A 13,529-nucleotide genomic window follows, 5' to 3' on the forward strand; every position below is an offset into this window, starting at 1 on the left:
GGGGTGGGGGTTAGTGGCGTGGGAGGGGGTAGGGGTGGGGGGGGGTTAGTGGCGTGGGAGGGGGTAGGGGTGGGGGGGGGTTAGTGGCGTGGGAGGGGGTAGGGGTGGGGGGGGGGTTAGTGGCGTGGGAGGGGGTAGGGGTGGGGGGGGTTAGTGGCGTGGGAGGGGGTAGGGGGTGGGGGGGGGTTAGTGGCGTGGGAGGGGGTGGGGGGGTTAGTGGCGTGGGAGGGGGGTGGGGGGGTTAGTGGCGTGGGAGGGGGTAGGGGTGGGGGGTTAGTGGCGTGGGAGGGGGTAGGGGGTGGGGGTGTTAGTGGCGTTGGGGGGGGAGGTTAGTGGCGTGGGGGGGGAGGTTAGTGGCGTGGGGGGGGAGGTTAGTGGCGTGGGAGGGGGTGGGGGGGTTAGTGGTGTGGGAGGGGGTAGGGGTGGGGGGGTTAGTGGCGTGGGAGGGGGTGGGGGGGGTTAGTGGTGTGGTGGGGTTAGTGGCGTGGGAGGGGGTAGGGGTGGGGGGGTTAGTGGCGTGGGAGGGGGGAGGGGGTGGGGGGGTTAGTGGCGTGGGAGGGGGGAGGGGGTGGGGGGGTTAGTGGCGTGGGAGGGGGGAGGGGGTGGGGGAGTTAGTGGCGTGGGAGGGGGTGGGGGGGTTAGTGGCGTGGGAGGGGGGAGGGGGTGGGGGGGTTAGTGGCGTGGGAGGGGGTGGGGGGTTAGTGGCGTGGGAGGGGGGAGGGGGTGGGGGGTTAGTGGCGTGGGAGGGGGGAGGGGGTGGGGGGTTAGTGGCGTGGGAGGGGGGAGGGGGTGGGGGGTTAGTGGCGCGGGAGGGGGGAGGGGGTGGGGGGTTAGTGGCGCGGGAGGGGGGAGGGGTGGGGGGTTAGTGGCGTGGGAGGGGGGAGGGGGTGGGGGGTTAGTGGTGTGGGGGGGGAGGGGGTGGGGGGTTAGTGGCGTGGGACGGAGGAGGGGGTGGGAGGGTTAGTGGCGTGGGGGGGGTAGGGGGTGGGGGGTTAGTGGCATGGGTGGAGGGGGTTGGGGGGGAGGGAGAGGTTGGTGGGGTGGGGGATGGGTGGGCAGAGAGGGATGGTTGAATGGAGAGAATTGGGGGGCAGGGGACTGATGGAGGGAGGAAGGAAGGGTGGATTGATGGGGAGGAGGGGTGATTAATAGGTTGGGGGGGTTTTGATGGGATGGAGGGGAATTAATGGATGAGAGGTTGATGGGGGGGGTGAGTAGGTGGGGCTACATGGGGGAGGAGCAATTCGTGGCTGTGGGCTGGGGATTGGAGAAGAGAGGATTGGGGGTGTTTGGAGGGGGAGGGTGGATTGAATGGAGTAGGGATTTGTGGGGGAAGAGGAGATTGATGCAAGCAGAGGGGATTGATCGGGGTGGGGGAGGAGGCATTTGGTGGGAGAAGAGGGTATTGATCGTGTGGGTGTGGGGAAAGGGGGTTGGTGAAGGCAGAGTGAAGATTGATGGGAGTAGGAAAGGAAGAGTGGAGCAGAATGAGGAGAGGCAGTGCGGGGGCAGAGTGGTGTGCAGGGGAGGGGTGTCGGAATGGGGGAGAAAAGAGTGCACGTAGAGGGGAGATTGGAATCTGGAGGGACAGGGGTGGAGGGTTGGCGGGGATTGGTGTTCGGGTGAGGGAGTACCTGATGGACCACAACAGGTCAACATAGCACCTCAGCACATTCTTTGCAAGTTTAATTTGGGTCAGGCAACAAATTCTAGCTATGTCGGCATCACAAGAATGAATGAATAAAAAATCCAAACGGGGGAAATTCTTTCCACATTAAAGATTTACCCTGTCAGAAAGAGCATCACATTAATCAGCCTGCAGATTCTCCTTTCATATTTTGTTCTTGATGTGGACCATGTGGTGTCTGAATGTCTGTTTGCTTCAGGGTTTGTTGGCTGGAGTAGGGGAACAGTTAGCAACATTGCTCAGTCGTGCTAGCTTTTATTTTAGAAATTTCAATGACAAGGAAGCAACTAATATTAGGTAGGACAAAATTTGTCCAATTTGAAGAGCCTGCTATTTGGGTTCACATTTGTGTATTTTATATATTATGTATTTTATCTAAGAGAAAAATCAAACATATGCTGTGTGAACATTTTGATTTGGAAATGCTTTTAAGAGAAGCATTGAACACTGGTTTCTCTAGGTGCAGTAGTACATTTAATGACATTTATTACAGGATCCACAATTAGAAACAGAAACTAGAAGCAGGAGGAGGCCATTTGGCCCTTCAATCCTGCTGTGCCATTCATTTTGATCATGGCTGATCATCAAATTCAATGGAATATTATTTAAATAGTGAAAAGTTGCAGCATGCTACGATGCAGAGGGACCTGGGGGTCCTTATGCATGAATCGCAAAACCTCAGTCTGCAGGTGCAGCAGGTGACCAAGAAGTTGAATGGAATGTTGGCCTTTATAGCGAGGGGGATAGAATATAAGAGCAGGGAGGTCTTGCTGCAACTGTGCAAGACACTGGTGAGGCTGCAACTGGAGTACTGTGTGCAGTTTTGGTTGCCTTATTTGCGCAAGGGTATTTTGGCCTTGGAGGGAGTACAGAGAAGGTTCACCAGGCTGATACCGGAGATGAGGGGGTTAGCTTATGAGGAGAGATTGAGTAGATTGGGCCTGTACTCGTTGGAGTTTAGAAGGCTGAGGGGGGATCTTATCGAGACTTACAAGATAATGAAGGGGCTAGATAGGGTAGAGGTAGAGAGATTCTTTCCGTTAGAAAGGAAACCAGAACTAGAGGGCACAGCCTCAAAATAAGGGGGGGTGGGGGGTGACACAGTTTAGAACAGAGTTGAGGAGGAACTACTTCTCTCTGAGGGTGATGAATCTCTGGAATTCTCTGCCCATTGAAGTAGTGGAGGCTACCTCGTTGAATATGTTTAAGTCACAGGTAGATAGATTTCTGATCGATAAGGGAATTAAGGGTTATGGGGAGCAGGCGAGTAAGTGGAACTGATCCACTTCAGATCAGCCATGATCTCATTGAACGGTGGGGCAGGCTCAAAGGGCTAGATGGCCTACTCCTGTTCCTATTTCTTATGTTCTTAATGTCAAAATCCTGGAACACCCCCTAACAGCATCATTGGGTGTACCTATACCACATGGACTGACTGACTGTCCAAGAACAATCCTGGAACACCCTCCCTAACTTTTGATTTGATTTTATTATTGTCACATGTATTAGTATACAGTGAAAAGTATTGTTTCTTGCAAGCTAAACAGACAAAGCATGTCGTCCATACAGAAGGAAATGAGAGAATGTAGAATGTAGTGTTATATTCATAGCTAGGGTGTAAAGAAAGATCAACTTAATGCAAGGTAAGTCCATTCAAAAGTCTGACAGCAGCAGGGAAGAAACTTGAGTCGGTTGGTACATGACCTCAGAATTTTGTATCTTTTTCCCGACGGAAGAAGGTGGAAGAAAGAATGTCTGGGGTGTGTGGTGTCCTTAATTGTGCTGGCTGCTTTGCCGAGGCAGCAGGAAGAGTAGGCAGTGTCAATGGATGGGAGGCTGTTTTGCGTGATGGATTGGACTACTTTCACAGCCTTTTGTAGTTCCTTGCAGTCTTGGGCAGAGCAGGAGCCATACCAAGCTGTGATGCAACCAGAAAGAGTACTTTCTATGGTGCATCTGTACAAGTTCATGAGAGTCATAGCTGACATGCCAAATTTCCTTAGTCTCCTGAGAAATTAGAGGTGGCCTTTCTTAACTAGAGTGTCAGCATGGGTGGACCAAGAGAAGTTCTGGACACCTAAAAACTTGAAGTTCTCGACCCTTTCTACTTTGTCCCGTTAATAGCACTGTGGGTGTACCTACACCACATGGACTTCAGCAATTCAAGAAAACAGCTCACCACAACCACCTCAAGCTCAATTAGGGATGGACCATGGATCCAATGTCTTAGCATCAGGAGGAAGGACACTGCAGGAGGGAACAAATGAATCAGCCTTTGTAGTCACAATGTATGGTGTGCATATAACCTGAAGACTACAGTCAACTCCTGGGTTACTGAGGAACAATTGCTGTGCTGGAAAACTCTTGAATTTCGACAGGATCAGAATGCCAATGATGTCTTTCATGGTTGAATAGGCTATTTTCACTTTCTGTCTCAATTCACTGCCCCTTTAGAATGGCCACTTGAAAGACACACCTGTCATGAAATTTTCCCAGTGGCCTTGAGCAACACAGCAAGGAGAGAAAGTATTCATGCTGGGGACATCTGTAGGAGGAAGCCATGTCTTATATTTCTCATCACGTGACATAATGTGCTGTTTTGGTTAACTTGATGGTTGTTCAAATTACACGTATTGATAGGAGAGTTCATGTACCTGTAAGAGAGAGGACAGTCAAATTCTTTATCCTTGCACTAAATTTTGTGTACATTCTGGGGAAAAAATAATTTTGTAACTTGTATAAGAGTTCTGAAACTGAGTATCCTTCCTGAACATTTGCAGATATCTGGGTGTGAGGAGCGGCTATGACCAAAAAGATGCAAGAGAAGCGAAATGTTCAGATAATAGAATGGAACGACCTGGACAAGAAAAAATTCTACTGCATTGGGGTTTTTATGGCTCTGTCACTGCGGCTTACAGTATATCCAGTCGCACTGATCCGGACAAGACTTCAGGTACAAAAGGGGAAGAGTCGTTATCTTGGCACTGTTGATGCATTCTTTAAAATCCTACAAGCTGAGGGTGTACGAGGACTTTACAGAGGCTTTCCAGTGAACACGTTGACCCTGATCTCTGGCCAAGGGTATATTACTACCTATGAGCTGGTACGTATGCACGTATCCAAGTACAGCAATAGTAATGCCATTAAGTCGCTTGTGGCAGGAGGCGCAGCATCGCTTGTGGCACAGAGCATCATTGTGCCCATTGATATAATTTCTCAACACCTGATGGTGGCGGGCCATGCGGGGAACCTGGGCAGATTCAAGCTGTCGTCAACTGAGGGGGAATACAAGCAAGTATTCGGACGTACACAGGAGGTCATCACTCAGATTTTCAGGATTGACGGACCAAAGGGGTTTTACAGAGGATACCTAGCCTCTTTGATGACATACGTTCCTAACAGTGCGATGTGGTGGCCTTTCTATCACTTCTATGCAGGTATGTGAGGCTACAGTTCCCTCCCTATCATGTCCTCAGCTGCTATTATTTCACCTTATAAACATACTGGACATAAATAATTGTAACTAATTGATCAGTTACAAGTAAGGCTTACATTAACATTGCGGTGAAGTTACTGTGAAATTCCCTGAGTCACCATACTCCGGCACCTGTTCAAGTCAAACTTTACTTTTAACTTCACTTTACTGCATTACTTTTCATCAGAATGAATTTAGTAAAATTGAAAACATTCTTCAGCAGGGCGGCACAGTGCACAGTGGTTAGCGCTGCTGCCTCACAGCACCAAGGACCCGGGTTCAATTCCCAGTTTAGGTCACTGTCTGTGGGATTCTGCACATTCTCCCCATGCCTGCGTGGGTTTGGTCCAGGTGCCCCAATTTTCTCCCGCAGTTCAAAGATGTGCAGGTTAGGTTGATTGGCCATGATAAATTGTCCCTTAGTGTCAGGGATATGGGCTATCGTAAATACATGGGGATAGGACGGGGAGCTTCAACTATTTCACTGGGCAGGGAATTCCACAGATTCATTTTGTGTGAAGACGTTCCTCCTCAACTCAGTCTTAAATCTGCTCCCCCTTATTTTGAGGCTACGCCCCTTAGTTCTAGTTTCATTCACCAGTGGAAAACAACTTCCCTGCTTCTATCTTATCTATTCCCTTCATAATCTTACATGTTTCTATAAGATCTCCCCTCATTCTTCTGAATTCCAAAGATTATAGCCCCAATCTACTCAGTCTTTCCTCATAAATCAACTCTCTCAACTCCAGAATTAACCTAGTGAATCTCCTCTACACCCCTCCAGGCCTAGTATATCCTTTTTCAAGTAAGGAGACCAAAACTGTACACAGTACTCCAGGTGTGGCCTCACCAGGGTCACTGTTTGTGTGGGGTCTGCACATTCTTCCCATTTCTGCATGGGTTTCCTCCCATCATCTGAAAGGCCTGCTGGTTAGGTTCATTGGCCATGGTAAATTCTCTCCCATGTACCCCCAATAAGGTACGAAGTCCACATATAAACCTGTCATATGCTTGTGATATTACTGTAAGGTAGCTGAGTGTAGAATCCTCTGATTGTGTGCATCTAGTCATTGATCCCTTGAATTGTGTCTGAATTACAGAGCAGCTATCCAAACTAGTTCCCAATGAGTGTCCTCATCTGCTCCTTCAGGGGATCGCTGGACCAATGGCAGCAATCACTGCATCAACACTCACCAATCCGATGGATGTGGTCAGGGCTCGGGTTCAGGTGAGGATAATTGTTTTCTTAATGCCACTCTCTGTCTATAGGTGTCACTGATAAGGCCAGCATATATACTGCTACTTTCTCACGAGAAGTGCTGCAGTCAGTGTAATGAAAGTTAGGGCTCAAGGATTTTGACCCAGCAATGATGAAGGAACAGTGGTTAAATTCAAAATGGAGATAGTGTGCGATTTGCAGGTAGTATTGCACTTCTGCCCTTATCATAGAATTCATACAGTGCGGAAGAGGCCATTTGGCCCATCAAGGCTGCACTGGTCCTCCAAGAGGACCTTTCCCCCACCCTATTCCTGTAACCCCTCACAATAATCAGCTAACCCTGTCCTTCTAGGTTGTGGAACTCAGGGTTTAGTGAGGTGCTGCTGAAGGAACCTTGGTGAGTTGCTGCAGCGCAAGTGGTAGTCATGATTCTCACACTGGTGGTGGAAAGAGTGAACATTTCAGTTGGTCAATAAGCTGCTTTGCCCTGGATAATTGTCACCAGCAATGTCTTAAAACCCAACTCGGTTCTTGTCTTTTTTAAAAAGTCAGCTATCAAAAGGAGCTGATTTTCTAATATAATGATCACACACCTCCCCTGCCTGAATAGTGAGCAACAACACCACTCTGTATACAGAGCAGAAAGGCTCTGGATTTATTGCCAGTTTGCACAGAGTTATCTAATAGCAGATAAAGGTGAGCTGAAAGGGTTATCCCTAGGTTAAGGAACCATTCAGGGCTTCTCTTGCTGTTTGCTATTTGCTCCATACTATCTAGTGATCAACAACAGGTTGTTCTGGCCTTGACACCTACTGTCAGGGAGATAAAATCCAAACAGAAACCTGTTCTATTAGACTCTGCAAATGAGAGTGTTTACAAGTTGCAGATCTCACCCCAGGATTACAATTTCTGTTGCACTTTGTTACTGCGTAATGACGTTGACCAGATGTCCCGTTATGTTAACATGTCTGGCAGCATTTGTAAGGAGAGAAAAGAGTTGATGTTTCGAGTCCATGACCCTTTGCCAAAGTTTCGTCAAAGGGTCATCTGGACTTGAAACATCAGCTCTTTTCTCTCCTTACAGATACTGCCAGACCTGCTGAGATTTTCTAGCATTTTCTCTTTTGGTTTCAGATTCCAGCATCCGCAGTAATTTGTCCCATTACCTCCTGTGCTTTTACATTTGGTTTAATGTTTAGGGGGAAAGTACTGGTCCACAACATTTCTGTAACTTTTGAAACTTGTCTTTTTCAAAAATCAAGGATGCATACTGAACACTTGTGAAATGCAATGCAGTGCCAAACATGACAACAAAACTACTTTAAACATGTTTGGAATCAGTCTTTGATCGTCCTGCATTCCCGTTCACAGGAAGCTTGTGTGATGGATTTGATTATCGCCTTGATGCTAAAAGCACAATCGGCAGGATTTGAACGTATGTTGGAAAATCCGGATAGATTTCAAATCCATCAGTTTGACTATTAGGCTGTGAATGCAAGGTGCTGATGCTCTGAATTGCCTTTCCTGGCAATGCAGTCCTATTACTGACATCGTGGAACTGCCTTACTGTGTATCCCCTTACTGGCCATTCAATAGGGTGACACGATTGGCACAGTGGCTAACACTGCTGCCTCACACAGACAGGGAGCCGGGTACGATTCCCGGCTTGGGTCACTGTGTGCAGTTTGCACATTCTTCCTATGTCTGCATAGGTTTCCTCTGGGTGCTCCCGTTTCCTCCCGGAGTCCAAAAGGCATGCTGGTTAGGTGCATTGACCAAGCGAAATTCTCTCTCGGTGTGCTCAAACATGCCTCGGAGTGTGATGATTAGGGGATTTTCACAATAGCTTCATTGCAGTGTTAATGCAAGCTGACTTGTGACACTAATAAATAAACTAAACTCTTTAAACAGTGTTGTAGTTGAACGTGAATATTCTATTTTAAAAGTAGGAAGAATGGATAAGTAATTTGAGCATTTCTTCATGGAAGGAGATGGCAGTGTAGTGGTAATGTCAATGAATTTGTAATTTAATGCTCTGAGGATATGGGTTCAAATCTTACCATGGCAACTGGTGAAATTTAAATTTAATTACTAACATTTGGAAATGAAACCGAGTCTCAGTAATTGTAATCATTAAACCATTATTTTAAGGGTAACACGGTGGTTAATACTGCTTCTTCACAGCACCAGGGACCAGGTTCAATTCCGGCCTTGTGTGTCTGTCTGTGTGGAGTCTGCACGTTCTCCCCATGTCTGCTTGGGTTTCCTCCAGATGCTCCAGTTTCTTCCCACAATTGCCCCTTAGTATACCATGATTTGTAGGTTATGGGGATTAGCGGGGTAATTATGTGAGGTTATAGGGTTAGGGTCTGGGTGGAATGTTCTGTTGTAGAGTCCATGCAGAGTTGATGGGCTCAATGGCCTACTTCTGCACTGATTCTGAATCCAATTTTACCAGGGTTCAAAGCCCTGTGGGCTCGATTTTCCGGCTGCACTCGCCCAAGACCAGAAAATCCTGCCGGAGGTCAACTGACCTTTGCATGGTCCTGTCCCGTCTTTACAATTCCCATAGCGGGCGGGACAGGAAAATTCCACCCCTATAATTTGAAATCTTATTTCAGAGAGAAGGACAGAAACCATTTAGCAATTCAATCAGTACTGGTGTTCATTGGAATTAATCCCCTTGGGGGACTGTTTGCTAGGGCAGTTGGATAGGGTTTAAACTAATATACCGGGGAAGGGAACCTATGTGTAGAGTCAGAGAAGGAGGGAGCAAGGACAAAAACAAAAGGTAGAAAAGGGCAGAGGAACCAACGACAAAGTTCAAACAGGGCTATAGAGAAAAATACTGAGAGCAAAGCAAATAATATTGAAAGGACAAGCTTAAAGGCTCTGTGCCTTAAAGCGCAGAGTATTTGCAATGAAGTGGATGAACTAGTCGCACAAATAAATGAGTACAATATAACTGGGACTATGGAGACCAGTGGTAGGAATTGAATGACCCAGGGTATTCAATATTTAGGAAGGATAGGTGTAAAGAAAAGGTGGTAGACTGTGACTGCTGGTTATAAAGAGAAAATTAGAAGTGCAAAAGGAAATTAGCTTTGACAACATGGAGTCTGTATGGGTAGAGTTGAGAAATATCGGGGTGAGCAAAAAACATTAGTGGGTGTCATATGTAGACTAGCAACCTGCAGTGGTGATGTTGGGAATGGCATTAAACACAAAATCAGAGATGCATGTGACACGGGAATATCAGTGATCATGGGTGATTTTAATCTGCACATAGATTAGGCAAATCAAATTAGACACAGTGATGTAGAGGAGGAATTCCCGGAGTGTATACAGGATAGCTTTCTTGACCAATATGTGGTGGAGGAACCAACTAGAGAGCAGGCCATCTTAGACTGGCTACTGGCTTGGGAATCGTTGCCAATCTAGCTGTACGAGGTGCACATATTCCAAGGCTTGATAGTGGCAGGATCATACAGAGTCAGCATGGATTGATGAAGGGGAAATCATTCTTGTTAAATCTGTTGAAATTCTTTGAAGATGTAATTAGTAGAGTTGACAAGGGGGAGCCAGTCAATGTGGTATATTTGGACTTTCAGAAAGCGTTTGACAAAGTCCCACATAGGAGATTATCGTGCAAGATTAAAGTGCATGGGATTGGGGCAAGTGTATTGAGGTGGATAGAAAACTGGTTGGCAGAGAGGAAACAAAGAGTAGGAATTAATGTGTGCTTTTCAAGTTGGCAGGCAGTAACTGGTGGGGTGCCACAGGGATCAGTGCTGGGATCCCAGCTATTCACAGTATTGATGATTTGGACGAGGAAGCAAAAAACAAGAAGGCAGACTACCACCTGAATGGCTGTAAATTGGGAGAGGGGAGTGTGCAGCAAGACCTGAGTGTCCTTGTGCACCAGTCACTGAAGGTAAGCATGTAAGTGCAGCAAATGGCATGTTGGCCTTCATTGCGAGAGGTTTCGAGTACAGGAGCAGGGATGTGTTGTTGCAATTATACAGGGCTTTGGTGAGGCCACACCGAGAGTATTGTGTGCCCTTTTAGTCTCCTTTTCTGAGGAAGAATGTTCTTGCTCTCGAGGGAGTGCAGCGAAGGTTTACCAGGCTGATTCCTGGAATGGCAGGACTGATGTATGAGGAGAGATTGACAAGGTTAGGATTGTTTTTTTCCTGGAGTTCAGACGAATGAGGGGGGAATCTCATAGAGACTTATTAAATTCTATCAGGACTAGACATGGTAGATGCAGGGAGGATATTCCTGATGGTGGGGGTGTCCGGAACCAGGGGTTACAGTCTGAGGATCTGGGGTAGACCATTTAGGATGGAGATGAAGAGACGTTTTTTTCACCGAAAGAATGGTGAGCCTGTGGAATTCATTACTACGGAAGTAGATGATGCCAAAACATTGAATGTATTCAAGAGGCGGTACTTGGGGTGAATGAGATCGAAGGTCATGCAGAGAAAGCCGGATTAGGCTACTGAGTTGGATGATCAGCCATGATCGTAATGAATGCGGAGTAGGCTCAAACAGCTGAATGGCTTCCTCCTGCTCCAATCTTCAATGTTTCTATGAATTCCAACTCAAAGCTCCCTGTAGCTCCATGGCTGAATAGATGGCAAAGTTTTGGTTGAACCAGGTCAGGATGATCCCGGACCTAATTCCTGTGCTGTGCTGTGCTGTTAGCCAAACTTAGCTGCAGGAGTGGGGATCTGTGGAGAGAGGAGAGCACAAACCAGAGCTGCCACTTCACTTACCCATCACTGATTTCCTCCCTTTGAATGGGCTGCTCTGAATCTGAAATGTCCTCCACAGTCAAATAGCCTGCTGACATTGATTCCTCAGGGCAGACTATAAAGAATAGATCAGGTAGTCTGGAGTCACTGCTACTCATTGGTCTATAATGACGCTCTAAGCACTGCCTTTGGAAAGTATCAGATCCCAATATTCTCAATGTATCCTCTGAGATGTTATCTGCTTTCAAAATGCTACAGAGGCTGCTTGATTTTGAAAACAGCATTTAACCTTGCAGCATAGAGTATTCCCTACATTGCCACTAGGACCACCCATACTTCTTTGCTTTCCCTTGCTAATCTCATTGACAGCTTCAGTAGCATTCTTATGAATGAGAGAAAATTGTGGGGGACAGCTAGTGGGGTCATTGACAATTAATATTCAGAAAGATTCTGTAAACTTTGGTGTTTAGGCAGCAGATTTGCCAGATGATTTTTAAGGTCAGCACATCAACAGTTGCAATTGAGCATAAATTGAAAATAAGAGGGTATGCCGGATTAGATATACCAAGACAATCTCCACTGTGCAATTCTTAAAACACGTAAGATTTGTTGGAAAGAGTTACTGCAGTCTATTCACCACCTTAACCATCCATTCCCTCTAACACCATTGAACTATGTGTAGTCTCTGCAGATTGTACCACAGGAACCTTTTAGGATTCTTTGACAGCATTTCCCACAACAGTGCCTGCAGCCTCCTGAAAGGCCAAGGGCAGCAGGAAGAGTGGAACCAACATTCCCTCCAAGCCACTCACCATCCTGACGCAGACTTATATTGCTGTTCTTTCATTGTCACTGAGTCAAAATCCAAGCACTATTTTCCTAACACCACTGTGGGTGTGCCTACAGCAGTGTTGCTCGTATAAGAGTGCTTAGATTTTGACTGGAGTGGTTCAAGAAGGTGGCTCATCACCACTGTCTCAAGATCAACTGGGGATGTGTGATAAGCAGTCCTGCCAGTGATGTTCATATAGAACCATGGAATCACTACAGTGCAGGAGAAGGCCATTCAGCCCATTGACTTTCCATCAATTTTTCAAAAGAGCATGCCACCCTGGCCCTCTCCTCCGTCTATCCCTGTAACCCCACGCATTTGCATGGTTAATCCATCTACCCTGCACACCTTAAAACACTAATGGGGAGTTTAGCATGACCAACCCACCTAACTTGCCCATCATAGAATTCCTGCAGTCTGCATCAACCACAGTCCCACCCAGGCCTTAATCCCATAGCCGCACATACCACCCTACTAATTCCCCTGACACGAGGGTCAATTTAGTATGGCCAATCAACCTAACCCGCACATCTTTGGACTGTAAGGGCCAGAATTCTTCGGCCCTTCGTGCCGGTGGGATTCTCAGGTCCGACCAACAACACATCCCTGCCCACAGGTTTCCTGCCAGCATGGAGTGACATCAATGGGAATTCCTATTGGAGGCGGCAGGGCCAGAGAATCCTGCTGCTAACAAACAATCGCCACATCCCACTGGCAGGAAAAACGCGCTGGGAGGCCGGAGGTCTCTGAGTAACTTGAAAAGATGCTTGAAATCTAACCTTAGTATAACCTATTGACTAGTGCAAGTGTCACCAGGTTACAATTAAGTGAAAGCGTGGGGAAAATTTTGATTTGATTTATTATTGTCATATGTATTAGCATACAGTGAAAAGTATTGTCTCTTGCGAGCTATACAGACAAAGCATACCATTCATAGAGAAGGAAAGGAGAGAATGCAGAATGTAGTGTTACAGTTATGACTAGGGTGTAGAGAAAGATCAACTTATTATAAGGTAGATCCATTCAAAAGCCTGATGGCAGCAGGGAAGAAACTGTTTTTGAGTCGGTTGGTACATGACCTCAGACTTTTGTATCCTTTTCCCAACTAAAGAAGGTGGAAGAGAGAATGTCAAGGTGCATGGCGTCCTTGATTATGCTGGCTGCTTTTCCAAGGCAGTGGGAAGTGCAGACAGAGTCAGTGGATGGGAGGCTAGTTTGCGTGATGGACTGGGCTTTGTTTATAACCTGTTGTAGTTTCTTACGGTCTTGGACAGAGCAGGACCCATAGCAAGCTGCGATACAACCAGAAAGAATGCTTTCTAAGATTTAGCTTTGTTAAAAAGTTATCCAAATCCAAACTCTGATGAATAAAGTGTCCTGGAAGGAGACATAAGTAGAGAACAAGGTCAGTGTAGTGTCCATTCATTCATTTAGATCATAGAATAGATCGTAGAATCCTACAGTGCAGAAAGAGGCCCTTTGGCCCATCGAGTCTGCACCGACCGCAATCCCGCCTAGGCCCTACCCCCATATCCCTACATATTTTACCTGTTAATCCC

General features: G+C 46.8%; 1 protein-coding gene across 2 annotated transcripts in view; it reads left to right on the plus strand.

The window, feature by feature from the left end:
* Positions 1 to 13,529, plus strand: part of slc25a44a (solute carrier family 25 member 44a) — an 80,833-nt gene that overhangs the window by 3,350 nt on the left and 63,954 nt on the right. For both annotated transcript variants that reach the window (XM_080216141.1, XM_080216140.1), the window contains exons 2-3: positions 4,468 to 5,124; positions 6,263 to 6,390. In XM_080216141.1, coding sequence (XP_080072267.1) covers positions 4,491 to 5,124; positions 6,263 to 6,390 — 762 coding nt within the window. In that variant the 5' untranslated portion in view covers positions 4,468 to 4,490. The remainder of the gene's footprint in view (positions 1 to 4,467; positions 5,125 to 6,262; positions 6,391 to 13,529) is intronic.

This window comes from Carcharhinus amblyrhynchos, chromosome 32, assembly GCF_965287045.1.
Source record: "Carcharhinus amblyrhynchos chromosome 32, sCarAmb.v2.hapA, whole genome shotgun sequence".
In the NCBI taxonomy this organism is placed as follows: domain Eukaryota; kingdom Metazoa; phylum Chordata; class Chondrichthyes; order Carcharhiniformes; family Carcharhinidae; genus Carcharhinus; species Carcharhinus amblyrhynchos.